The 25,358-nt window shown below is 44.1% G+C and overlaps 10 protein-coding genes across 10 annotated transcripts; 5 read left to right on the forward strand and 5 right to left on the reverse strand.

The window, feature by feature from the left end:
• Positions 1-4,275: 4,275 nt before the first annotated feature.
• On the forward strand, positions 4,276-5,196 carry EAE98_002247 (uncharacterized protein; the record flags this gene model as incomplete). The annotated part of the gene is made up of 4 exons (XM_038949867.1): positions 4,276-4,511; positions 4,570-4,657; positions 4,713-5,127; positions 5,180-5,196. 4 exons carry the CDS (start codon positions 4,276-4,278, stop codon positions 5,194-5,196), a joined length of 756 nt encoding a protein of 251 aa, XP_038813606.1.
• Positions 5,197-5,885: 689 nt separating this feature from the next.
• EAE98_002248 (uncharacterized protein) lies at positions 5,886-7,232 on the reverse strand (the record flags this gene model as incomplete). Its single annotated transcript, XM_038949868.1, has 1 exon — positions 5,886-7,232. One exon carries the CDS (start codon positions 7,230-7,232, stop codon positions 5,886-5,888), a length of 1,347 nt encoding a protein of 448 aa, XP_038813607.1.
• Positions 7,233-7,924: 692 nt separating this feature from the next.
• Positions 7,925-10,327, forward strand: EAE98_002249 (uncharacterized protein; the record flags this gene model as incomplete). Its single annotated transcript, XM_038949869.1, has 1 exon — positions 7,925-10,327. One exon carries the CDS (start codon positions 7,925-7,927, stop codon positions 10,325-10,327), a length of 2,403 nt encoding a protein of 800 aa, XP_038813608.1.
• Positions 10,328-10,898: 571 nt separating this feature from the next.
• Positions 10,899-12,791, reverse strand: EAE98_002250 (uncharacterized protein; the record flags this gene model as incomplete). Its single annotated transcript, XM_038949870.1, has 4 exons — positions 10,899-11,615; positions 11,668-12,469; positions 12,532-12,662; positions 12,729-12,791. The coding sequence occupies 4 exons, from the start codon at positions 12,789-12,791 to the stop codon at positions 10,899-10,901; spliced, it is 1,713 nt and encodes a 570-aa protein (XP_038813609.1).
• Positions 12,792-13,258: 467 nt separating this feature from the next.
• Positions 13,259-14,632, reverse strand: EAE98_002251 (uncharacterized protein; the record flags this gene model as incomplete). Its single annotated transcript, XM_038949871.1, has 2 exons — positions 13,259-14,293; positions 14,351-14,632. 2 exons carry the CDS (start codon positions 14,630-14,632, stop codon positions 13,259-13,261), a joined length of 1,317 nt encoding a protein of 438 aa, XP_038813610.1.
• Positions 14,633-15,260: 628 nt separating this feature from the next.
• EAE98_002252 (uncharacterized protein) lies at positions 15,261-17,022 on the forward strand (the record flags this gene model as incomplete). Its single annotated transcript, XM_038949872.1, has 4 exons — positions 15,261-15,283; positions 15,839-16,194; positions 16,241-16,352; positions 16,407-17,022. 4 exons carry the CDS (start codon positions 15,261-15,263, stop codon positions 17,020-17,022), a joined length of 1,107 nt encoding a protein of 368 aa, XP_038813611.1.
• Positions 17,023-17,759: 737 nt separating this feature from the next.
• Positions 17,760-18,666, forward strand: EAE98_002253 (uncharacterized protein; the record flags this gene model as incomplete). Its single annotated transcript, XM_038949873.1, has 3 exons — positions 17,760-17,825; positions 17,881-17,994; positions 18,049-18,666. 3 exons carry the CDS (start codon positions 17,760-17,762, stop codon positions 18,550-18,552), a joined length of 684 nt encoding a protein of 227 aa, XP_038813612.1. The 3' UTR covers positions 18,553-18,666.
• Positions 18,667-18,678: 12 nt separating this feature from the next.
• Positions 18,679-19,783, reverse strand: EAE98_002254 (uncharacterized protein; the record flags this gene model as incomplete). Its single annotated transcript, XM_038949874.1, has 2 exons — positions 18,679-19,387; positions 19,443-19,783. The coding sequence occupies 2 exons, from the start codon at positions 19,781-19,783 to the stop codon at positions 18,679-18,681; spliced, it is 1,050 nt and encodes a 349-aa protein (XP_038813613.1).
• A 94-nt stretch (positions 19,784-19,877) lies between these two features.
• On the forward strand, positions 19,878-22,280 carry EAE98_002255 (uncharacterized protein). The gene is made up of 2 exons (XM_038949875.1): positions 19,878-20,216; positions 20,269-22,280. The coding sequence occupies exons 1-2, from the start codon at positions 20,060-20,062 to the stop codon at positions 21,552-21,554; spliced, it is 1,443 nt and encodes a 480-aa protein (XP_038813614.1). The 5' UTR covers positions 19,878-20,059; the 3' UTR covers positions 21,555-22,280.
• A 540-nt stretch (positions 22,281-22,820) lies between these two features.
• On the reverse strand, positions 22,821-23,567 carry EAE98_002256 (uncharacterized protein; the record flags this gene model as incomplete). Its single annotated transcript, XM_038949876.1, has 2 exons — positions 22,821-23,267; positions 23,331-23,567. 2 exons carry the CDS (start codon positions 23,565-23,567, stop codon positions 22,821-22,823), a joined length of 684 nt encoding a protein of 227 aa, XP_038813615.1.
• Between the last annotated feature and the right edge of the window lie 1,791 nt (positions 23,568-25,358).

Genomic DNA, 25,358 nt, shown 5'->3' on the forward strand with positions numbered 1-25,358 from the left:
CTTACTATCCCCTAGACTGCGGGTTACGGCCGGGTTCCACTTATAATACCCTATTAGCCAATCAAAGTATTATAATCGAAGAGCTTTTGAAATTATCGATTATATTATTTTGAATATAGAAATACAATAAGATTTAAAAACTTTACACTAATTTTTTTTAAAATAAAATATATAAATCTATAATAAACCTTCTAATTATTATTAATTTACTAAATTCTCATCTTTAATTTTAATTAAATAGTTTTTATATATGATATAATTTATAAAGTTATTAATGTTCTTGTTTGTATACGGGCTATATATGCCGGCCGTAACCCGCAGTCTAGGGAATATATCTAAATACCTATCGATAAAATACTATATTCATTCTATTATATCTAGATATTCTATCGATATTATAATTAATTACACCGTAATAAGTAAATCAAAAGAAGCTTTCGCTCACATACTAAATGCTCTGGTTACAACCGTATCTATCTATATATCTACTCGTATCGTAATAGTAACGGCGAATTAGTGATCCAATCCATGGGATTCTATTCTCCATTCTCCATTCTCCATTCCACATTCGAGATTCGTACTCAAAACTGGTAACCGCACGTCATTATTTCCTCCCCGTATTTCCTACCAGTCCAGTCTTTCATCGATGATCGATACATCTATCTACCTACTAGACTACTCTAACATTCATCGAACTACCGTACTGTACCAATCACTACCAATCAAGTCAGTCGTCAGCCAGCGGAAATAATCGCAACTACCTACCTAGCTCTGGAGGTGCTTGTTTCCGTACCTAGGTAGTAAAACGACCTCATACTCGTATAGTCTATAGAGTTTTGGACATTCTTTGGTTTGTTGAGATGAGATGGGATGACGTCGGATTTTATTATGATGATGATGGTTATATTATTGTTTATTATTGGTTATGAATTATTAAGGAGAGAGAGGATTATAATTATATTTTCTACATGTAGTATATAATGAAGTTGGTACGAAATGAGGATGTGCAGATTCATTCATTCATTCATTCATTCATTCATAACAATCAATAACCATGATCATGATTTTTGTGTGTGGTTCGCATTCCTATGATATTGGATATCGATAGATATTGATGTATCTCATCATTTGTATCTTGCAGCCCCCAACTCGATAGTAGTCCAACTCCAACTATTAGGAAGCTCTAGCTACCTACATACATACGTACTAAGGAGATAGGTACCTAAGTAGTAAAAGGTTAAATGAAATCGCGGGGGAAAGTGGTACATTGTAATACATCATGTCATGTCACATACATACATCCTCCGTATCGACAGACAGACCGACAGACGGCCATGAAATGAAATAACATGGGGAGAATTTCTGGTGCAGATAGCTCGAATTACTCGAATTACTCGAATGAAAGCTTTCGATAAGAAAAGGGTTGGTGCGTTCTCCCTTGGCATACCTAGTAGGTAGGTAAGCTTGAGCCTGGATTTAAAATTAAGTCGTTTGTTTAATTTATTTCATTCATTTATTCTGTCGATCATACAAGAGACTATGCTGCTTTGGGGGTGGGCGGTTGCTTGAGTTGGATTGGGGATTTGGGATGATGATGATAATCGTGATAATGTCAATGATAATGATAATGTCAATGTCAATATCAATATCAATATCGCTATGATAGATACCGTATCAATATTGTCAATATCGTCAATATCGTATTGTTTTGTATCCGAGGCACGGATATAGTATCTAGGATTCATCGAGCCTCGGGAAGGAGAGAAATAGTAGGTCCACGGCTAGGTAAACAAAGCAAAAACGATCAAAGTTTGTTCCTCCAGTACGATACTCGGATAGGATTCTCTGATCGTTTCCTGTCAAGGTTCTCCCATTACAAACAACCTTAGAAAGAAACCTTGGAACCTTGAAATGAATGTGATTGTGGCGTCATTATCTAAGAACTGAGAAACACAATCGAGGCTGGTGTTTGATATGGATAGGTATCTGGATTCTGAAGAGACCCGGGGACTGGACACACACTCACCTCACCCTCCAAAAAAGCATTGCGCCTCCTTGCTGCAGTACAACTTTAACGGTGACTCATACTACCTACCTATACCGTACGACGATAACATGGAAATACAGTATATCCAATTTATACGCGCCAATGCATGTGAGTTATGCATGTAATAAGGGATGGATAAATTAATTGTCTAGGAGCCTGGGTAAATAGGTATCTCACCTGCAGCCTTTTCAACCGTGGAATAAATCGTAATGTATGTATATTCTTATGCAAGTAATTAATTAATATACCTCCTACCTATATCTGATATATCACATTCTTCTCATGTCATCAAGAGGCTCAGTGAGTCAATATCAATATTGATGTTCTACTTCTACGATATCCATGGTATGTACTCTCAAACTATCAATTGTCGATTGCAACATCAAAAGAAAGGAACGAGAGGCCAGATCATCAATTATTGTTATTGGGCACAGAGAGCGGGTACCAGGTAGGTACTACTATTACCACTAATAATAATACTACTACTACTACCACTACTACCACTACTCCTACTACTCGGACAATGGCGATTCCTCGCAAGTTCGTAACATCACAACATCACCATCACAACAAAGGGTCAAACCGTCAAGAGTCTTTCTCGCCTTTACCTGCAAACCTTGGAAGCGCCAAGATTCTTTTCACTACCTCCATGCCTCCAGCTCCAGCTAGGTACCTACTATTTGTATCGCAAAATTCACTAGCCGTGGCGCTACCAAAATGGTGGAATAATGAAATGCCATTCTCGGATCGTTGATTGGTCATTGAGAGTAACCGATTGTTCGCCTCTTTGCCATCCTTTTATGAAATCGGCTTCCGTAATGACTTTGCCTATTTGTTGTTCGTCTTTTTTTCTCTTGCTCTTGCTCTTCATTTTCTCTTTCCTCCTCCACCTTCACAGTCGGTGCTCACGATGACTGTGCCACTAGAGGTCGTCCATCGTTTCTTCTGAGGAGGTACCCAGCTAATAAGTCCTCTCCACACATCGACGCAAACTATTTATCGTATAATATACATGAGATGTACATCCGATACACGATGGCGAAAGGAAAGAAAAGGTCCAGACGACGAGAATGGGGGTAACGGGAAAAAGGAGACCTCTCAAGTGTCAGAAGCGGTTGAAAGGACGCGTTGCAACTTGCCCGCGTTGTGACGGATGTGACTGATCTGACTCCTTTTTTTTTCTTCTTTCTTATTATTTACCTGAGCGAGCGTGAGTGAACAGATTGTGGTGGTGTTGGTTTCAAGAGATTTAAGTAGGGTAGATCGCTGTAAGCCAAGTTTTCATTGGTCGATAACGTCGCACTTTCCTCGCGCCGAACGTGAAATAAAGGATTTAATTATGGGTTCCTTCGTAGTACGGTCTGCCACAAAGACCAAAGTGGCACTTCTCATCTCTTATAAATAGATTCGTTGCTGCCACATTCAAATAATTTTTGAACTCTCTCCGGTCCCGCTTTATTTCGGTTGTTCGTAATCTTACTCAATTTTGCGATTTCAACCACAACCACCACCACCACCATCCCACATCCATCCCATCCACCCATTCAATTTACCACCAACGTTAGAATATACTCGAATATTCTAATAACCCTTACTCCTCCTCCAACCCCACGAAAATACATTGCGCTTGATTGTGCAGAGTATCATACATTCCTTTAATAATAAAATCCGTCCTTGGCGACCTTGGATTTCCTGTCGTGATTCACCTTGCGACGCATCTCTCTCACCTTGGACCTTGTCGCATTGTCGCAACAACAACAAGACCTTCTTAAACAAGAGCTTGCTATTCACACCCTGATCATAAACATCGGTCGGTGATTGCTAGGACTTCGACTCTCGATCATTCTTGAGATCTTCAAGTCAATCACAAAGTCATCTTCGTCGAGCAGCAACTGTAGGGGAGACATTGAGTTGTTTATCTCCCACAAACGGTACGGCTTTTATTTACATCGGCGATTATAAACACACATTTATAGCCACATCTCTCTATCCCCAATCTCTTCTACTTTCCTACCTCATCGGTGGCTACTTTCGAGTGACGCTTTCAATTCAAGATACGCTATCTCGAACGTCCGCCGTACCCCATCTACTCTTGGACCTTCACGATCCTTGAAAGAAAGACATTCACTCTTATCGCTTTTCCGATTGCGATCTAACATTTTACATACAAATAGATCTGCTCACCTTCCACAAACACTTCTTTGAATAAACAATACATCGAAGTCATCATGGATTCCATTCAGACACATCCTTCTAGTGCCGTTGACGCTAAAAACTTCATCGCACCTGGCTCGCTGTCTTTCCCCGGCGGCGCTGCCGATATCACTCCACCATCTACTAACGAGGCTGTCGCTGGAAAGCAGCAGGTCACTCCTGCGGCTCCCGTCGCTGCCTCCCCGCCTGCGACTCCTGCTGCCACCCCCGCTGCCACCCAAGGTGTCAGTGGAATCGTTCCCACGCTACAGTATGTATAACCCTTGTGCCTCATTATATTTTTCATGAGGCTTATCTTGCATGTAAAGAAACATCGTTGCCACAGTCAACTTGGACTGCCGTCTTGACTTGAAGACCATCGCACTACATGCAAGAAACGCGGAATATAATCCAAAGGTGACTACTGATTCTAGGCTTGCTATCTAATATTTCGTTTTGCTAACCTGCCCAGCGTTTCGCTGCGGTTATTATGCGTATTCGCGACCCCAAGACTACTGCCTTGATCTTTGCCTCGGGCAAGATGGTTGTTACTGGTGCAAAGTCAGAAGACGATTCGAAATTGGCGTCCCGCAAATATGCTCGTATCATCCAAAAGCTTGGTTTCAACGCAAAGTTCACCGATTTCAAGATCCAGAACATCGTTGGTTCCTGCGATATCAAGTTCCCCATTCGCTTGGAAGGACTTGCTTCGCGCCACATGAATTTCAGCTCTTACGAGCCTGAATTATTCCCTGGTCTCATTTACAGAATGATGAAACCCAAGATCGTTCTTTTGATCTTCGTCAGTGGCAAGATTGTCTTGACGGGAGCAAAAGTCCGTGAGGAAATTTACCAAGCTTTCGAGATGATCTATCCCGTGCTTCAAGGTAAATATTTACACATCTCTCGATGCATGACATCTGCTAACATCGCCCAAAGATTTCAAGAAGGTCTGATTCAGTTCAGATGTACCACCACTTTTTTACATTGTACAACATTATTTCACGATCTTACGAACATTAACATGCATGGTAGGCGTATCAAAGGGGGGAAAAGAGTCAAAGAAGGGACTCATATATTTGTGCTTTTCAGCATGTTTACGCGTTACTAGTCCTCATAGACTGCGAAACATCATCTTTGACGGATGGCATTGGTGCGCAGGTCCTGCGATGCCGTCATTAATTGCTACTTCTATTCTGATAAAGCAAGTATTCAAAATTGCCTTAGTTGGTACATTTTACAACAAATAATAAAGAAAACATTAGTTTTATATACATATTGTATGCAATGTCAATGTGAAGATGCTTGTGAAATAATCAATACAAAACCTGACTGGCTCGAGTTCGAGATTATCCGAAATTAACAGCAATGATTATCTGTATACAAGAAAGGAAGGTTGGTAGTACCTACTACACTGCATGCATGTAGACCATGCTGTTCGAGTCGGGTTTTATGGCATCTGTATATGTGCTGTCTTATCATCTAGTCCTCTATATAATTCTTTATATAACCCTTCACCATCTAACTACTCTTAATCTAGCCATACTCTATGTCTAAAGTGAACCATGCTGTGTATTGTCTAAATCTAATTCCGCAATTATTCTTCCAAACATCATAGACAAGAAAGCGCACGCCCAAATGCCTCCTACTTACAAAGTTTCTCCCCCCTTGGACCCGCCCGGCTCCCATCATCCGTCATCCCATCCCACCCCTCCGTATTCTTCCAACTCCACTTCTTTTCCCACACCTCATCCTTCCCCTCCATCACATCCACAATCTTCTCTCCAAGCACGGGGAGAAACTTGAATCCGTGTCCGCTACCACCCGTTGCTAAAAACACACCTTTAAGCCCAAGACCGCCGCTACTTTGTGGTTTGTCGCAGTAGGTGATGAGGAATTCGCCGGCGGGTGTATCGGTGTACCAGCACACTCTTGTGTGTGAGAAGGGACGGGGTGGAAGATCGGGGAGGAATGTGTGGAGGGCGATTGCGGCTTCTTTTTGAAAAGAGAGAGGCACGCAATTGTCGGGGTGGTCGTAAGTTGTTTGGGGCAGAGAGACGCTGATCATCTCGCCTGAGGAGGAGGGGTGGGGGTGGGGAATCATGGTTGGGTTTGAGTATCCGTGGGCGTGGCGTGCGATTTTTAAAATGTTATTCCGCGGTGGAAGAATAAAGTAACCAGTAGCCATGTTAAGGAGCACGGGGATGTCTTTGTATCTTTCCTGTTCTTCATCTGTGATATCAATGTATAGCAAACACTGTCCGCTAGAATGCACTTGAGAGCGCAGATCGAGGAATTTGGCACTCCAGGCCCCAGCTGCGAGAATCGTGAGGTCGGCAAAGTATTGAATACCAGATGCTGTGTTGGCCCCAAGGATCGTGCTTTGATCGGTAGAGAAGATGAGCGATGTGACTTCCGAGACGATGAATTTCACACGTTCGTCGGCAAGCTTTTCAACCTCTTTTCGCAGCCAGACTAAGGAGGCTCCCGCATCAGCCCATCCTGATCGTCGGTTGATATATCCCCATTCTCCACTCCCTGGCCCTACATTAAAGAGTTTCTGTATGGCCTCTGCTGATGGTAATTCTAAGACTCCGTCTGTGTCTCCAGCCTGTTTCATCAATTGTTGAACATTTGAAAAGCTTGATCTTACATATCCTTGCCCACTGTTCTCATATGAGGTGTCGCAGGTTAAACATAAACCACTTTCAGAGTATCGACCCTGGCCGCCAAGTTCATCATCGCCTGTCTGCCGCCATTGTTTCTGGGCGGAGTCCGCAAGTTCGGCATAGAGGGGATCACCGTAGTCTGCGCGGATAATGCGCGAGGAGTCAACGGAGGAGGCATCTGGAGCAGGAAAGGGAGAGCGATCGAGGAGAGTTATGGTTGTATTTTTGTAGTCGGGCCTCTTTAGAAGGGCGAGGGCGGTGCTTAGAGAAAACACACCTGTGCCGATTATGAGAATCGACGAAGGGGGGGTATAGGCTGTCATGATGGAAGAGTAGTGAATTAAAGTAGGATTCGCACAATGTAAAAGGGTGGGATGTGTGTGATGATGAATGGACGATAAGAGAAAAGCCACTTAAATTCTGGGGAACATATCAAAACTATGAAAATCTAGATAAGTAGATCGACGAGAAGGAAATCCAAAGGGTGAAGTCTATACCTTCTCCCAGAGACACATACTTATAGTGGGGGTAGAGGATCCCCAGAACCTTGAAGAAATTTGGCAACTGCACCAAATCATAAGATACATGACAAAAAGAAGCTAGAAAATAACGCGGCCCACCAGCACGGTGTTTCCATGTTGAGTATGTGACTGTGAATCCATACTTCGGATTTGGTGAGATGATTCATATCCAAAGAGAGAAATGATTTTAACTATGGAGATTAGTATGATTCCTTGCTGCGTGGAATTTTGATGTTTAGTTGCTGATTGTTATTGAGATGAGAAGTGATGTTAGCAGCGCAGACCAATAATCTTCGGCAATTAAGACAAGCTGATCTTAGTAAGCGCCAGTGAAAGGCGCATGTTAAGCTTTAACCAATTAAACAAACTCGCAGCCTTGTCGCAATAAGTGTCGCGCCTTTTACATTATCATCGCTTTTCGTGCACATATTTCTCATTCTCCAGGGGATATGCTAATTATAGTCGCATATGGAATTGGAAAGTAGTACTGCAAAATGAGTTCCAAAAAGATCATCGAGTTTCCAGATGTTTCGAATAAGCTTCAAGCTCCTTCCAAGAAATCGTTATTCGAGAGGCAGAAAGCAGATGCAGAAGCGAAGAGGTTGAGGGAGGAGGCGGAAACGAAGGCTGTATATGAGGATTTTGTGAAAAGTTTCGATGATGAAGATGATGCGCCTGCAGCTGGAGCTGATGGGATGGGAGGAATGGGCGGCATGGGAGGAAATAGACATTTTGGAAGAGGAGGATTTAGCAGTGGAATGGGAAGAGGAGGTTTTGGGGACAGTAGAGGAGGATTTGCGCCACGAGGAGGACCAGGGATGGGCAGTGGACCGGGGAGCTTAGGACCTTTACCCGGGAATATGAGCAATAGTACTTTACCAAAGAAAAGAACATTCGAAGGCTTCGCACAGAGCTCCTCGCGCAGAGACGACAGAGGACCATTTGCATTTGACGACTACAGTCATGACGGACCTGCATCAAAAGTCCTCAAGACATTCGACCATGATGAAGACAGTATGGGGACCAGCAGAGACGAGGAGAGAGCTGTGGCCAAACCCACCTTACGACTCGCATCTCTACCTCCTGGTACCTCGCCTGCTGTCATTAAAGCTTTACTCCCTACAAACTTGACAGTCGATGCTGTCAGAATCATACCACCTTCTGGTCCAACCTCATTTACGGAAAGAAAATCGATGTCGGCGATCGTCACACTGGCCAAAGACACCCCCGCGAATGACATTGACACAACAGTCAACTCGCTACAAAACAAATACTTGGGATTTGGATATTATTTGAATTTGCATAGGCATTTGTCATCAGCGGCGATTTCGAATTCTACACAGATTTCAAACATAGGGAGTGCAGCGGCCTCGCAACCTTTCGGCGCCAAACCAGTCAATCCACCAGCAGCTCGCGGAGGGTTTTCAGGGTCGTCTCATCGTGGGGGCTTTGCTCCCCCTACCTCTTATAACAACACACCTCAATTAAGCCGATCCACACTTTTTGTTCCAGTCCAGCCACCGCAGGATATTAAAGAATTGAAACTCATTCACAAAACTATTGAATCGCTTCTCACTCATGGACCCGAGTTCGAAGCGCTCTTGATGTCACGCGCTTCCGTTCAGCGAGAAGAAAAATGGGCATGGTTATGGGATTCGAGAAGTACAGGTGGTGTTTGGTATCGATGGCGATTATGGGAGGTGCTGACAGGTTCGCAATCCAAAAGAGGGCAAGGAAAATACCTGCCACTATTTGAAGGTTCTTCGGCATGGAAGCAACCCGATCAACCTTTAGCATATGAATACACGACCCGTCTAGATGAATTTGTTTCGGATTCTGAGTACAACTCATCTGATGAAGACGACTCTGGTGATGAAGGTGCTAGACGTCCTCCAATTGACCCAAACACACTAAATGAGGACGGAAAAGCATATCTGAACCCTCTTGAGAAGGCTAAACTCACACATCTTCTATCACGCTTACCTACTAGTACTGGCAAACTACGAAAAGGAGACGTAGCTCGAGTCACTGCATTTGCAATCTCACATGCAGGTCGAGGAGCCGATGAAGTCGTCTCGGCAATTGTATCTAATGTCGAAAAGCCCTTTGCTTACACATCCGCAAATCCCGATCGCAAAAAGGACAAGGAGAGAGATAACAGCGGTGATGAAAAAGACGATAATGCCGAAGAGGAAGACACCAGTTCTGCGTCACTAATAGGCTTATATATTGTATCTGATATTTTATCAAGTAGTTCTACGAGTGGTGTCCGACACGCATGGCGCTATCGACAACTATTCGAGCAGGAAATGCGGAGGAAAAAGACGTTTGAGGGATTGGGGAGGATGGAGCGGAAAATGAAGTGGGGGAGATTAAGGGCCGAGAAGTGGAAGAGAAGTGTAGGGAATGTGTTGGGTTTATGGGAGGGTTGGTGTGTGTTCCCACAGGAAAGCCAGGACGAATTCGGTAAGGTGTTTAGGGAACCTCCTTTGTCAGCCGAGGAATTGAAAGAGCTAGAGGAAAAGGGCAAGGAGGAGAAGAACAAAGAGAAGAGCAAATGGAAAGCGGTCGAGGTAGCACCAAAGGAGAAAGCTAAAGAGGAAGCTGATGAAGAGGGTTTGGATGGTGAACCGATGGTAGAAGATGATGAGAATGTAGATGGTGTTCCAATGGAAGAGGAAGATGTCGACGGAGAACCAATGGTGGATAGTGATGATGGTGGTGATCTGGATGGAGAACCCGTGCAAGTACAAGAAGATGAAGGGGACACGTATGAACCTCCTCCTGCCGCGGAGACAGCACCCGACCCGACAGTGAAGGTTGAAGAGTCTGCACCGCCGAGAAGAGCAAGACCGCGAGCAGTAGATATGTTTGCTGACTCGGATGATGAGGATTGAGTGGCAGAAGTCGCGTTTAGGTTGTGCTGGTGTGATCCAGAGGCAATATTATATAAATACAAGATACCAGATTTTCATTCATTGTCTCCATCTTTCTCGTACTAATCTTAACTCCTGCTCACATCTCTGGTACTCCTCAGAGAACAAAATCTGACATCCCCCTAAGGAATTTTCTCGAATTACATTATTCGTACCGCTAGCTTCTACGAGTTATCTTGTATTCAAAGTTTGGTATAAGAAGAAGACCAAAGAAAGTCTGAACGCACACAAATAAGCGAAGGTCGTTTATTTGGATTTGAGGGTTTTGCTTGTCAAAAAACGATTCAAATGTAAAAGGCATAGGATAGAAGACGTTGAAGAATGAGTTCAACATGAATATGAACATGAATGTGAATAGTATGTCAATTAATTAAAAGCATGCTCCTAGCCAGTCTGATTCCCAAATTCCCATGTCATGCACCAATACCAATAACCCGTTAATCCTACCCAACCGTTGCAAAACTCATGTACAGCGAATCACCCTGTACTACTTTTATCTTATTACAAAAATAAACCATGAACGAAGACAGTATTACCACTTTGGCCCCGCACTACTAGCTCTCCTCTCCCTCTTTCCATTGTGCCCGTCATTAGCTACACTTCCCCTTCGCCGTAACCCTCCCGCCTTTCTCCTTCTCACAATCTGATATCCTCTATCTAACTCTGTCTCCACAGCACATCTAACTTTAAGTGCTCCGACAGCTGGCCATACACTTTTTTCTCCCCTCAATGTCCAATAGTCTAGACTGTCCTGAGTAGGCGTCTCGAGAAGGCGGATGAAATCACCTGCGGACAGAACTGGAACAAGTGTCACGGATGCGGCAGGTATATGTTCATCTACCAGAAACCTGCGAATAGAAAGAGGGAGAAGCTGCAAGGAATCGAGTTGTTGTAGTCGATGATGAATTTCCATGGTTATGAGACGTAATAGGCCACCAGTTAAAGAGGTGCGTCCGCCGCGAGTGTAGAGGCGAGAGGGGCCGTGCATGTCAGATTGTAGAAACGGGACAAGATAGGGACGGGCCTGAGAGACGATGAAGTGGTTTACGTTGAAGAGCTCGGCGATGCGAGAGAGGGGCGAGTCGCGGTCAGTATATGAAGCGTGGGTCCAGGGGTGGAATGTAGCATCTGCGGCAGCGGACCAGGGAATTATGGTGCCGGTCAGAGGATCTTTGCATTTTAGGGTTACAGAGGATCCATAAAGAGAGGGAGTTGAAGCATTAGATGCTAGGGCTGCAGACCATATCAACTACTTAGGTTAGCAGTGCATTTGATTATGAGAATGAAGAGAGTATACGCACAACATTGGGTGCTGTGAGATAGTTAAGCAGATTTGGTACCCCCCCCTTTCCACTCGTAGCCACCGTAATGTTCAAGACTCTCTTAGTCTTATTATATGCCTCTTCAAATGTCAAATCACCTACATTTGCCCGCACACATTCCTCTAGTACTTTCACATCCAAAAAGTACCCCTCCCTATAAAATCTTTTTACTCTCCTCGTCAATGTATCCCACCACCCACTCGTACCTTGGAGTCCTCTTTCTTTCCCCGCAAAAGCTGACAGATCAATACTCTCCCCATTCAAAAATTTTGGCAGCTCATCTTCCGTGTGAATTCCCACCAATGCGGCGATGAGCGCTCCCGTTGCTGTACCCGTTACAATTCGGGGTAATAAACCCCTATTAAACAACGCTTTCACAACTCCCAAATGACATAGTCCAAATATTGCCCCGCCCTGTAATACCAATGTGCTTCTTCCAAAAGCCTGCCGAGTGTCATGCAAAAGATCCAACTTCGCCTGACTGCTAAAGCCCATCACCGCTCCATTATTCCCATCAGCGCCGGGTGTCGTAGGCAATTGAGTCACATCCGCTACCGCTTGCGCGACTTGTGTAATATAATCTTCGATTAAGAGTTTCGTCCCTGCAAATGCGCGATTGAAAAGTCGAGGAGCGGATATATTCCCCAGGTTACGTACAAGACCAGATCTCAGCAGATTGACCAGTTGTAGAATATCTCCTTCTTCGCGGGCTATTATGATTGATTGCAATCGCTCGTGTATCAATCGATAATCGTAGTACTTGGATGTAGGATTCTGGCGCCTGATTGCAATCCTGTTAGCTATTGTTCACCGCATATAAAGAGGGTTTTGGTGTAAACAGACCATAAATCATTTCCCAACAAAACATCTAGCTGAAAAGCAGCTTCTTCCCATTCCTCATATGTATGAGCATCTTGTAAAAGATCTGACCAAAGTCGTACTGGTTTCTTTCGAGTCATCCATTGAATGAACCTCTATTTGTGCCATTGTTAGCGTTGCTCAGTTTACAATACTTCATAACAAGCTATCAATCTCCTTACTCTTTGCCAGAAGTACATGACCTCTAAGAGCATACTCCATATTCCTGATAAAATTCCAGTCATTTTGAGAATAACAAAAGTCCCTCGGACCGGAACTACATGTTTGATTATACAAGGTTGACAGTTTATCTATTTACGAAAGAAGGGTTCTAATAAGAATGAGGATTAGCATGTGATGATTTCCCCAGATTGTCAGGGATAAAGCTTTGGCCTATCTTCTTTATGCAACAACACCATATGCATTACTAGGTAGGTAGGTATCAACAGCTTTCACATACGGATAAAATATTCGTGTTAAATGAATCTTTCGGTCACAATGCTATTGCATGTAGTGTAGCCCTTGCTAATTCGATAATCTTTTGGAAACATACACATATCTTAAAATGCATGTGTAGTAAACGCTTAGTTAGCTATTGTACAATCTGTTAGAAAACGCCGGGTATGTTATGAGAAGCACAGGAAATGTCTTTCGAAATGCCTGGTATATGAACGCAATATCTATGGCCACTATTAAACTTCTAAAGTTGAGCTCATTCATCATCGTCATCCTCAATAATGTTACGCTTTCTCCTGTTTCCACCAGCTTCTGCATGCGGAGCTTGAACGACATCCTCGTCATCCAGATCAGCTTCGGCATCTGCGTCAGCATCGCTATCTTCGGCAGGTTTTGATGTCTTCTGTTTCTTGTGCCTAGGAGCTTCATCACTCTCATCAAGGATTTCTTCTTCCTCATCGTCGTCTCCACCACCTTCCTCAAGTTCCTCATCGCTAGATGCCAAAAAGTCATCCTCTTTGTCGTACTCGTCTTCACGATTTCTACCACGAGGAAGGTCATCGTCCGAATCATACTCTGGTCTACGACGAGGACGCTTAGCTCCAGCAGGTTTACGTGGTCCACGACGTCCAGGGCGACCATCTATATCATCGAGAGTAAGACCTGCACCCACACCCACACGACGTCCAGTTGATTGACTGGCTCTATCAAGCTGAGCCTCACGACGACGTTGAGCACGCATACGTTCCTTTTCTGCCATTTCTGCTCGCTTCTTTTGAAGTTCGGGGTCTTCATTTTTGACGATCATATTTAGACGTTTCTTTTCACCTCCTTCTAGACCAGTAGCTGCAGTAAGATTCTTCTTCAACCTGTTCAGAGCATCATCTTCAATAGACTTGTTGGGCCTGACTGTGTACTCGTTGGTCATGTGTCCTACGACAACAAGAATTTGAGATGTGACTGAAGGTGAAGCCATGTAACTATGCGAGTCTAAGACTTCGTTGTATTTGCTATCCTTAGCGGGCGCAAGAGGTTTGCTCTGTAATTCATAATGCTGGTCGCCAATAGCTAGAGTGGCACTTCCATCGCTCCATGTGTATATGTTCGTATTACTTTCGAGTTTTCCAGTATCTGACTTGCGATAGCGGATCGTTGATTCGGCAACATTCCTGGCCGAGAAATTTGCGGATTGGGTAGAGGCATGGTGGTCGGAGACGGGGATTTCAAAAGTCTCAGGATTATATTCTCGAGGCTCAATTCCAAAGAACTTTGGAAGGCGAAACGTATGGAACTGTGAAATTATTAGCTACGTGCACAAAAGATGATTGGAATGAGGCGGCGCATTTACTTCTCCATCTGAAGGTCTCGGAACTGGATGTCTGAATATGTCAGCCTCGAGAATTCGCGCATTTCGAGTATCTTCCGCCGGTAATTCTTCTTCATCGTCCCTGTTAGGTACTCTATCATCGCGCCCCTCATCGTCTCCCGAATCCAATTCTGCGTCACTCAACACCCTGGGTGGTGGTGGTGCGGTCTCTGGCTCCTCATCAGGAACATCTCCAAACAAATCATCCTCCTCATCAACATCGGAGATATTGTTCATAACTTCATCTTCTGAATTGGATGCCATTTCAAGTGGTGTGTGTATTTATGGTTGTAAGCTTTAAAAATGTTCAAAAGGTAAATCGCGAAATTCCGTCGTATCGTACTTCGTGAACTTCGCGTAAGGCTAGATGCTAAGAAGAGAAGCTTTGATAGGTCCACGGGTATCGTTGAAAGCGATATATTGCGAGTAAAATCGAATCAATTGGAATCGACGAAAGAGGAGGTCCTTGTAATTTGTACGTGCTCAGTGAATCGTCTTCAATACAACACCTCTTTTAGCCATACTAGAAAATCGATTGGTGAATGAAGACATACCAAACGTCTGATACAAGTGGAGGATACAAAGCAGCAAGCAAAATAATGCAAGGGCAGCAAGAAGTGATACACCGCCTTCTCGGATTGTTAACCAATGATCAAGGAAGTTTTGGATAGAGTGGACGGAAGAACATTAAGGAACAAGCCGACGCTAATCTATTCAAGACTTCCTAAGCTTTTCTGTTTGTCTCCTATTCCTACTTGATATCAAATACAAACCACAATCTTTCAACTAACTCTCGACTCAACCACCTTTTGTTTTGAAAGTCGACTTTACTGAGTTATCTTGGTAATTTTTGAGATTCGATAAATTGTCTGACTTTGAAAGATTCAGCAATATGTCAAACTTGTTTTCAGGAATGTACGTGGTCGGATTTCCTTACTTGTCGTTCTGGTTGCCTTTTGATATTTGGAGCTCCTGTGGTGATACTTGAATATTTTGTCACTTGGATTCACTAGTGGTAAAATATGGGCGGGGAAAATGTTCGATTAATGGAGGGCATTTCATTTGGGGTGCAGTGATATGAGAAGTTGGCTCATTGTCACCGCCCAGAAAGCTTTATATCGGCCCAATCGACCTATCAGGAAGCAAGTTGCTTGAGTCATATTATCGGACGAGAAGCCTTAGGAGCAATCTCATCTGTCAATCTTATAAGTCTGGTCAAAGGGTGGCTTTCCATCAGCAAGGCGATCATATTTTCTTCCAAAAATGATCCCTATAATATGTGTTGATTTGACTAAAGGCATATCTGCTCTCCAGATTTGTCGTTGATGCATTGAGCCCTTCGTATTTGTTATTTTGAGTCTTCCTAAAACTTTCCACTCGTTCTCGCCATTCTCCCAGCTTGCGTAATATTCTATCTTTTGCTTCTGGTCAACTTGACAAGGAAAATTGCTAACAATATTGTGTTTGTAGAAGTGGCCGCTTTCGTGGCAGTGGTAAGAGTTCTGGCGCAAAGAGTCCGGGTGGACTTAACGGAGTTTCGCCAACCTCTCCTACAGGCAATTCCCCCGTCAATTCTTCGTCACCCGCCAACATGGCACCCCGCATCTCGCCACTCCCCAACTCGCCTTCGCTCTCACAAACCATGTCTATGGATGATCAGCAAGCCCTCCCTGCAGGCAATGATCCACTAGCCGCCTACAACCTTCCTCGCCCGAAGCCACTCTGGCTTAATAATGCTTATGCTAAGCACATTGTTAAGGGTAATTTTATGACATTGTCTGCTCGCCCAAAGACAGTTGAGCCTGGAGAGTGGATTGCCCATCAAGGTAAGACAATGAGGAGGTGCTAACAGTCATGTGCTAACAATTGTAGTGGTTGAGCATTATCGTATCTTGTGGAACTTTGTTCGGGTAATTCATGAAAAAGAAGAAGATGGTAACACCATTTGTAACCCCCAGACTTGCCCCCGCATGTCTGCTGGCGCGTAAGCCTGCATTTTCTAAGACCTACCGACTTGATATCTGATAAGCTTTACTAGAAACCACTCTTTCACATGGTTGAACTCACGTAGAGAGCCTGTCGAAGTACCGGCCCACGAGTACATCTCCCTCATGCAGCGCTGGATCTCTGGAAAGATCGATAATACCGCCATTTTCCCCACTGATCCCGCCGGAATTTCATACTGTCACAACAGTGCCGGTCCCGAAATTGCTGGCTCAACTTATGCTTCTGGTGGAGTCAACACACCTGGTTCAAACACACCCATTCCCGCTGGCCCAACCACACTCACAACCTCTCTCTCTCAACTCGCCGGAGCTGGTGATTGGATCGGCAAGAGCAGTGGATTTCCACAGGAATTTGTTGATGTATGCCAAACCATCTTCAGACAAATGTTCCGAGTCTATGCTCATCTCTACTGGGGACACTTCATTGAGCCTTTCTACCATCTTAACCTCGACAAGCACATGAATAGTTGCTTTAGTCACTTTGTTTTGACAGCAACCGAGATTGACATGCTAAAGCCACATGAATTGGAGCCCATGCAACCATTGATTGACCTCTGGGCTGCCAATGGAACATTTCCACCTGAGTCTAAGGCTTACGCTTGTGCAAATCTTAAGGCTGGAGAGAGACTTCTTCAAGCTGCCGGTTAATAAGATCGCTGCAGGTCACTACAAGCATACAGGCGTTTAGGAAAGCGATTTTATAGAAGGGTTCATGATGTGCTTGACGATTGCATATGAAAGCTTCTTATTTTTGCGAGATATCTCAAAGATTGATGGCATGGTTCTGCGTGGTTATGTTTTGGGCTGGCGTTCCTGTTTTTTGAAGAGAATAGTGCCCAGGTTTTTAAACTTGATATTTCACATGTAAATGCGCTCTAGCATTATGCAGAAAATGATAAATATTATTCAAAAAATTCGTGACCGTCTCCTCGCACAGTTTAATTGTTGTTACAAGCTTACCTAGGTAGAATACTATCCACGATGCTTCGCTTGCTTATATACAAAGTCAAGAATGAATAAACTATAGCAGAGATCCTAAGATCCATCTAGCAGGACGATCAAACAGGGACACCAAATTATACTTTCTGGATATTATCCTAAAGTACTATAATTTAGGTGATGTCAATAAGTAATTATGTCTGAGTAATATTTAGAGAACTTCCGTGGATTTGATTCAGTGATGTTGATATGGAATAGTACGTTCTGATGAGCAAGCAAAATGATTGGTCCACTTGATGATGCGACAAAGAAGGGGCGGGCCGCCTATTATCCGGCTCCAGCGACGTAACCCAGCATCACAAAATAATAATAATGCGCCGACAACAAATGCGGTAAATCATTGCAAACCAAACATACACCCCAATTTATCTTTCAACTTAGAAACGATGTCTACATCTACTGGGACAGGTTGGGCACAGCTTCGTCAACAAGCTCGGTCGTTGGAAACACAAGTAATTTTATATACCTCGCAATAGCTATCGCCCACGAAACTAACAACCCGGGCAGACAGAAACACTATTCCATACCTACTCACAATTCTCAGCCGTTTCCAATATTCCACCTAAACCTTCAGAAGATGAAAGATCCACTGAAATGAAGCTACAAGAAATTCTAGAAAAGGTGAACAGATTCTCACTGCAAGCTCAAGAACTTAGTCTCACACTTACGTTTTAGAGAGAAAATCTGATATCGCAACTCTCCCGTCTCCTCGACAGCGACTCTTCTCTCACAGCCTCTGCAACCCGTCAAAATAATCTTACCCGTCACCGAGAGATTCTCCTCGACCACCGTCGCGAACTTTCCCGCATTCGTTCCTCCATTTCTGAAGCTCGCAATCGCGCAAACCTACTCTCAAATGTGCGATCTGATATCGACGCTTATCACAGCAATAATCCAGAAGCCGCAGAGGCGGACTATATGTTGGGAGAAAGAAGTCGTATTGAGAATAGTCATAACATGACGGACAGTGTGCTGAGCCAAGCTTATGCTGTTAATGAGAGTTTTGGGCTACAGAGAGAAACGCTGGCCAGTATTAATCGGAGGATCACTGGGGCTGCAAGTCAGGTACCGGGATTGAATAGTTTGATTGGGAGGATTAGCGCGAAGAAGAGGAGAGATGGAATTATTATGGGCAGCTTTATCGCATTTTGCTTCTTGATGTTCTTGTACTTTATGTGACGATAGGATAGCACGATGCATGTTATGGTAATGAGAACACAGGCAAGGCGTTTGGAGTGGAACGGTCTGGGATATGACCAAATTGTTGTACAGTATAAGAACGGCTTATGGGTATATTCAGGAATATCATGCTCGACGTTCAGCTTTTGCTGCATCTTCTATGCTCTCCTTCTTTGCGGCAGCGTCCCCTGATTGCTGTGTACCATTTTCCAGTCTCTTTTGCGCGAGGGGTGCTTTAGCATCCTCCAACAGTCGGGAAACATTCTTGACCAAGACATCCTTCTCATATTCTTCAGCATTACCACTGCCCGCCCACCTAATCTTACAATCCCCATCTAGAATGTATGTATACCCGACCTTACTATTTAATAGGCCTATAGCATCTTTCATCTCATCCGTAAGACCCTTCTGGACCACAAAATATCTCTTCCACATCCATTTTGGCAGCCTTTTTCTTAAACTCGACCGAAAGAACTTGATGATCATAGCTTTCAGGTAGTTCTCTTCGAAGTTGATATGTACCATTTGCGCCAATTCCTTGTTGTTTCTAACCACCTCATGTAAACCTGGGTTACTCTTCTCGGATGCAAATGTAGCCGCCTGGTTTTCTGCCCATGCACCACTGAATACGGACACAACTGAGACCTTGCCCTCTAGTATGGGTGTTGTATTTTCATATAGGGTAGAGTCTGGTTCTAGAGTTCGGCCGCTTAAATTAGGGAAATAGAGCGCGCGATCGGCTTTGAAGATTCGGGGAGGTGCCAGGAAAGATTTTCCCTTGTGATATTTCATATTGCTCCATTCTCTGTAATATGGTTTGGCCATTGCCGCGGTCCTAGATCCTTGATATTAGTGACCTGCACACATCATTTTATAAAAGCAAGGCTCACAATCTCTTGCGCTTTTCAAGATGCTTCTCCCAATTGACGAAGTCATCTCTTTTTTCTTTCAATGACCTATTATCCACTCCACTATTCTGACCTGCTCTCGGTGGTTGCGGAAGTCCAATTGCTCGATCCAAAGGCTTGGGCGTAAAATTTTCCACCCTCTTGCCCGAAGCTCTTGGGGCTTCATCTAGAACTGAAGGAGTTTCTGGCACCGGTGATGGCATCTCTTTCTTTTCGTCCCATCGTCGATATGTAGTAGTGAATGAACGCCATTGGCATAGCATACATGCTGAAGCATCTAATTGCTTCCTTGCGGATCGTATCGGCAATCGTGTAAGGATCATATTCGTTATAATAAGGGAAGTCGTGCAGGAAACCTAGAAGCCCCGCTAGCAATTCAGCATGCGCGCCTGAAAGATTCTCTTTACCCCAGAATTTATTTTTTTTCCCCAGAGTTTCCCGAGCGCTGATAAGCCGCCGATAACCGAAATCCCCAGATTGTTACCTCCGCAAAGATCACGAATGTAACTTTCTATTCCAAAGGATACGTAAATATTACAACCTTTTTCTTTCCATCCCTATCGAAAATTGTATGAGCTCCTGATTTAGGATTGTACAAGATGCGTTATAACTTCTATTCCAGAGTTTTGAGTAGGCAATGGAACGCCTATCAAGGTCTCAATCTCCCCAAACGATGCCCAACCACATACAAATACTTCCATGCATCTGCGAAGCGATCAGCCATAAAACCGTTTATGTTGGCAGATATTGGAGAAGGTTAGAAGATCAGAGTACTCAGATGAAGATTTCATACTAACATATGTTTCAGGAATTAAAGAATGCGAAATCATACAATGGTTCGTGGAACCAGAAGCTCGGGTGGAGGAATGGGACAAATTGTGCGAAGTGCAAAGTGACAAAGCGTCGGTCGAGATTACCAGTCGATTTTCGGGTGTCATAAAGAAGCTCCATTATGAAGCTGGGGATATGGCACAAGTGGGGAAAGCTCTCCTGGATATTGATATACAAGGGGAGATCGAACAAGAGAGTGCGGATGCCGCTGAAGGGTCAAGTGCTGGTAATGAATCTAAAGCCCAATCCGCGGACAAGTCACCAATGGAATATAAAGTAGATGTTCCAGGTGCCTCCCAGCCAGCTGCCGAGACTCGATCCTCTTCATCAACTCCAAAAGGAAAGCATGCGTCATTGGCAACACCAGCAGTAAGGCATCTTACAAAAGAGTTAGACGTCAATATATTAGATGTGACAGGTACGGGGAAAGACGGCCGCGTACTCAAGGAAGACGTGCATCAGTTTGCAAAGCAAAGAGATGGGGCCCCGTCAAAAATCCAGGAACCCTTCGTAGAGGCAAATGGGGGTTTTCAAAAAGAGTATACCACTTCATTAACGCCTGTTCAACAGCAAATGTTCAAAGTCATGACGAAGTCTTTGGCCATACCTCAGTTCCTCTACACCGATGAAATTGACTTTACGAAACTCTCCCAAGTACGAGATCGTATTAACAAACAACTGGCAAGCTCTCCCATCAATGGGGTTGCCAAGCTATCCTACCTCCCCTTCATCATCAAAGCTGTCTCTCTAACTCTCAATCATTACCCCATTCTGAATGCTCGGCTCGACATTGATCCTACTTCGCAGAAGCCCATCTTAACAATGCGTCCTCAACACGATATCGGCATCGCAATGGATACTCCCACAGGTCTCCTCGTTCCTGTCCTAAAACACGCCCAATCCACGTCTACCCTCCTCACCATAACTCAATCTCTCACCAATCTTCAATCCCTTGCCTCAAGCTCCACCCTTACCTCCTCTCACCTCTCCGGTGGTACTATAACCATCTCCAACATCGGCAACATCGGCGGTACCTACCTTTCTCCCATCATCGTCGATTCCCAGCTCGCCATCCTCGGCATTGGCAAACTACGCACTATTCCCGCGTTCGATGCTCACGGAAATGTTGTCCCAAAACAAGTCATCAACTTCAGTTGGAGCGCCGACCACCGCGTAATAGACGGTGCAACCATGGCCCGCGCAGCTGAAATGGTCAGAGGATATATCGAAGATCCAGAAACCATGCTTCTACATATGAAATGATGCATTATTGTGCATCCAACGCACATGACATCATCTCATCGTTCACGTCTTACATATATATAGGCGGAGTAAAAGTGGCTGAGGAATCCAAGACCACGAGATCGTTCTTCGCTTCAGCTCACAAGATCTTCTACACTGCATTCTGCATCACCTTATGATAGTTGACAGAAACACAACATACGCAAAGACCGTGATACCATACCCCACGGACATAAGGGTGTATTTTTGTCTCCTGCTTCCAATTGGGTAATCAGAGTCACGAAGTATGCTTCCACGTTGATGAATTAGGCAACCGCCTCGAAAAGTAACTAACTTGTTACAAATGACTGCGTTGCATTCGGTGTTTAAAGAGGAGGTTTCGGGCTCAGCTTTCGATTTTCTTTGGAATAGGTGATAAGTTTTGCACTTGCGAAGCTTGCGAAGATTGCGAAGCATTAGCGTAGCATACAGAAACAATACAAGCAAACATGCCTGCATACATACATACATAAAGTGAGAGACTGTCATTGATTGGCAAGATACCCAACAAGTAGTATCACGTATCTCCTAAAACCCCTTACAATACCATCATGCATGCACGATTCATTCAGCCTTGTCGTGCGACACAGTGCGTTGTCCGACTGGGGTACATAAAGACTGATTTTCCGGGGTTGGTCGCTACCCCGCATTCGCATGAGGATAATTGGCAGATCAGGGGGGTGGTGTGTGAAGATTCTCCCGACGGTGTGCATCAACAGAAAAACGAGGAACGAACCCAACCATTTATAGATGGCTGCATGAGGAATTTTGATGCGTGATACTCTTAATTAATCTAATTGCGTACTTGTCCAACCATCTAGTTCCTTCACCTCCTTCCATTTTCGCTTCGTTTGCTTACGGACTGTTCTCTCTCGTCTTCTCATCTTGCGACTGGTCATGACACGAAACCCCACCCATTAAAGAAACTCATGCGTTTGAACATAATAGAACCCATATCTAGCTACAGCTAGAAGAAAATACGCCAAACCCTTTTTTTGCTAGCCCCACCGAGATCCGTATGCGAAATGTAAATGTAGACACATGAAATAAGAAACAAATACCATTAGCAACTCCAAATCGTGTAGCCGAGATAATATCCGTGATTGCTTAAATCGTAGATGAATGATGAAGGATATCTAGTCCGCCAATTGGTCACCGAGCGCCGTGTTGTAATTTGAAAAGAAAATGAGCTCTCTATCTCTCCACTGCGAGTATCTTCTACAGTGCAATGGTGTAAAAGTATGAAGATCATGAGTCTCTAGCCAATTCTTTCTTTATTGCCGTGTTTATCTTCGCCAACGCATCTCGCTCGACTTCTTCTAACGATCCACTAACATCTACCTGGATCACATCTGTCTCATCTTTTGTAGGTGGCTCGAGAATGCCAAATTGACTATGAACCATATTCGCGCCCATAAAATGGCCCTTTCGAGCGCCGACTCTCGCGAGTAATGTTTCCTCACTAGCATGCAGGTATACGAAGTGAACGAGGACATTGTGGTCGTAGTAGGAAGCTACACGGATGACGTCGCGATATTTGCGCTTTAGGGCAGAGCAGGTGAGGACAACGCCTTGGGAGCCGGAGTTGAGACTTTTAACAGATTCGTCGCGGAGTTTGGTGAGCCAGTCCCAACGGTCGGCATCGTTGAGGGGTATGCCTTGGGCCATTTTATCAATATTTGATTGCGGGTGGTACTGTTTTTATTTTCGTTAGAATGGCGTTCTTAATTTGGCAATTAATGGAATTGATGTATATACCTCATCTCCTTCAATATATGGCAAGTTCATAGCTTTGGCGACATATTGAGCCACTGTGCTTTTTCCACATCCAGCAGGACCGGTAATCAACCAGATGTGAGAATGGCCTGTCTTGGGCTGTCTTGATGAGCCATTTGTCAACGAATTTGAAGACGACGAAGTTGATATAGGCAAATGATCCGGCATGGCTGGCGTTGGTTGAGCCATGTTTGAGGAACGATTCTCATAAGACAACATGGTGAATGGAGGTTCTTTGTTCAAGCGTGGCGGGGTATTCTCTGTAGATGATATAAGAAAGGCCGGTAGAGCCAAAGTCAATTTAATTGCCGAATGAAATGGGAGGAAGTCAATGTCAAAGTGAAGAGTGATGTTATGTATTGATAGAAGTATAGCAACAATAAAACGAAATGCACGGAGAGTAAATACACTTTTTTCCTCTCTCGAAAGGTTTGTTTGTTGATGAGCTCTTGAAGTTGTTTTGACGTGAGTGAGGAAAGATGACAGTATATGACGAATGACGAAGAACAAAGTAAAGGTAGTTAATTTCAGACAATCAATCCAAAGACTCACGATGTGGGAAGGAAGTGAGGTATATAGCAAATGGTTAGGTCCCGGAGTAAGAATAAGAAGGACCTAGGCAAATGACGGCAAGTGGCGGTGGGTCGTGTGCCATGTCGACCTAGTAAGGAGAAAGAAAGATGAAATAAACACCGACAGACATGTACAGAATATGGAGTACGAGGTCGACTGGAAAAGTAATAATTGATTGTATGGGTGACGGCAGAAAATGGCACATCTACCTAGGTAACCAAGGGAGTTTGACCTTGGCACGGTGATGTGACCCACCGAAAGGAAGTATGGAAGGTTTTCGGAAAGAGAACGATTCAAGCCTCGAAAGACCCTGGTGGTTGGTGGCCCATTTAAAGATCTAGTCGAGTCTCTTTTTCATCACCGCTCCCCCCTCCCCCCCTCTCTCCGCTGTTAAAGTAAGAAGAAGAAGAAGAATAAAAGAAGAGGAAGAGGAAGGGGAAAACGATTTTGCACCATCCCTGTTGAACGAGATCTCCTTGCAAGCAGGGTTATGGTACCTGGAATTCTAGAAGCAGAAACAGAAGCAGAAGAAGAAAAAGAAAGAAAAAGAAAAAATCAGCCACTCTTGTTGTGATCAGTGATCACGGAGGGAGTAGACGTTTGAATGTTGACCTGTATGTAGGTAGTTGTAGTATCCCCCCTCCTTGCACTACATCCTACATCCTACATCCTACATACTCCATACTACATACATACACACATGCAAAGGTATCTGGCAAAGGAAAAGACTTTTACGACGTAAGAATTCCGATCCAAGTTCATGGATTCGATTGAACTGACTGACTGTGATTAGTTGACAATTTCTCCTTAAACACGGAAAAATAAGGGAAAAGCGGAGAATGTGTCCATCTCAATTCTCAAAGAAAAACGTGGAACCCATTAGGATCGATGTTCTACCTTCTACAAATCGCACGGTGACGAAAATGGAAGTTCAGCACCGGTACGTGCCTAGGTACTGGCTGTATGTATATGTACCGTCAAATTGTATTGTTTCAATTCCGATCCTCGATTAGGTGGTAAGAGTGATACTGCAGGTGACGATGCTAGATGATATGATTGATAGTCATAGCGATATATACGAAGTATAAGTTGTGACCTGTAAGTCTAATACGTAGCACAGCGATGCAACACGTAGCTCAGCACGTCTAGGGGAAGGGAAAAGATTCACGCGAGCCGTCTAGACGTCGCAGATACTACGGAGTACCTACCTCTCTCCTACCTAGTACATACCCACGAAGTAAAGGCAACTTCTCAAACGTTCGATCCCGTTTGTGTTTGACGTCTCTTGGATTTTGGGTGGGAACGGACAAATTATGATGTAGGGGTATGATGTTAGGTATCCATTGATTTCAATCGTTGCAATCCAATTTCGGACATTTAATATAACACACAAGGATTTCATCATTTCTGTGGTCGAAAGGTCTAATAACTCCTGGA

The sequence above is a fragment of the Botrytis deweyae genome (assembly GCF_014898535.1).
Source record: "Botrytis deweyae strain B1 chromosome Unknown BDEW_004, whole genome shotgun sequence".
In the NCBI taxonomy this organism is placed as follows: Eukaryota; Fungi; Ascomycota; class Leotiomycetes; order Helotiales; family Sclerotiniaceae; genus Botrytis; species Botrytis deweyae.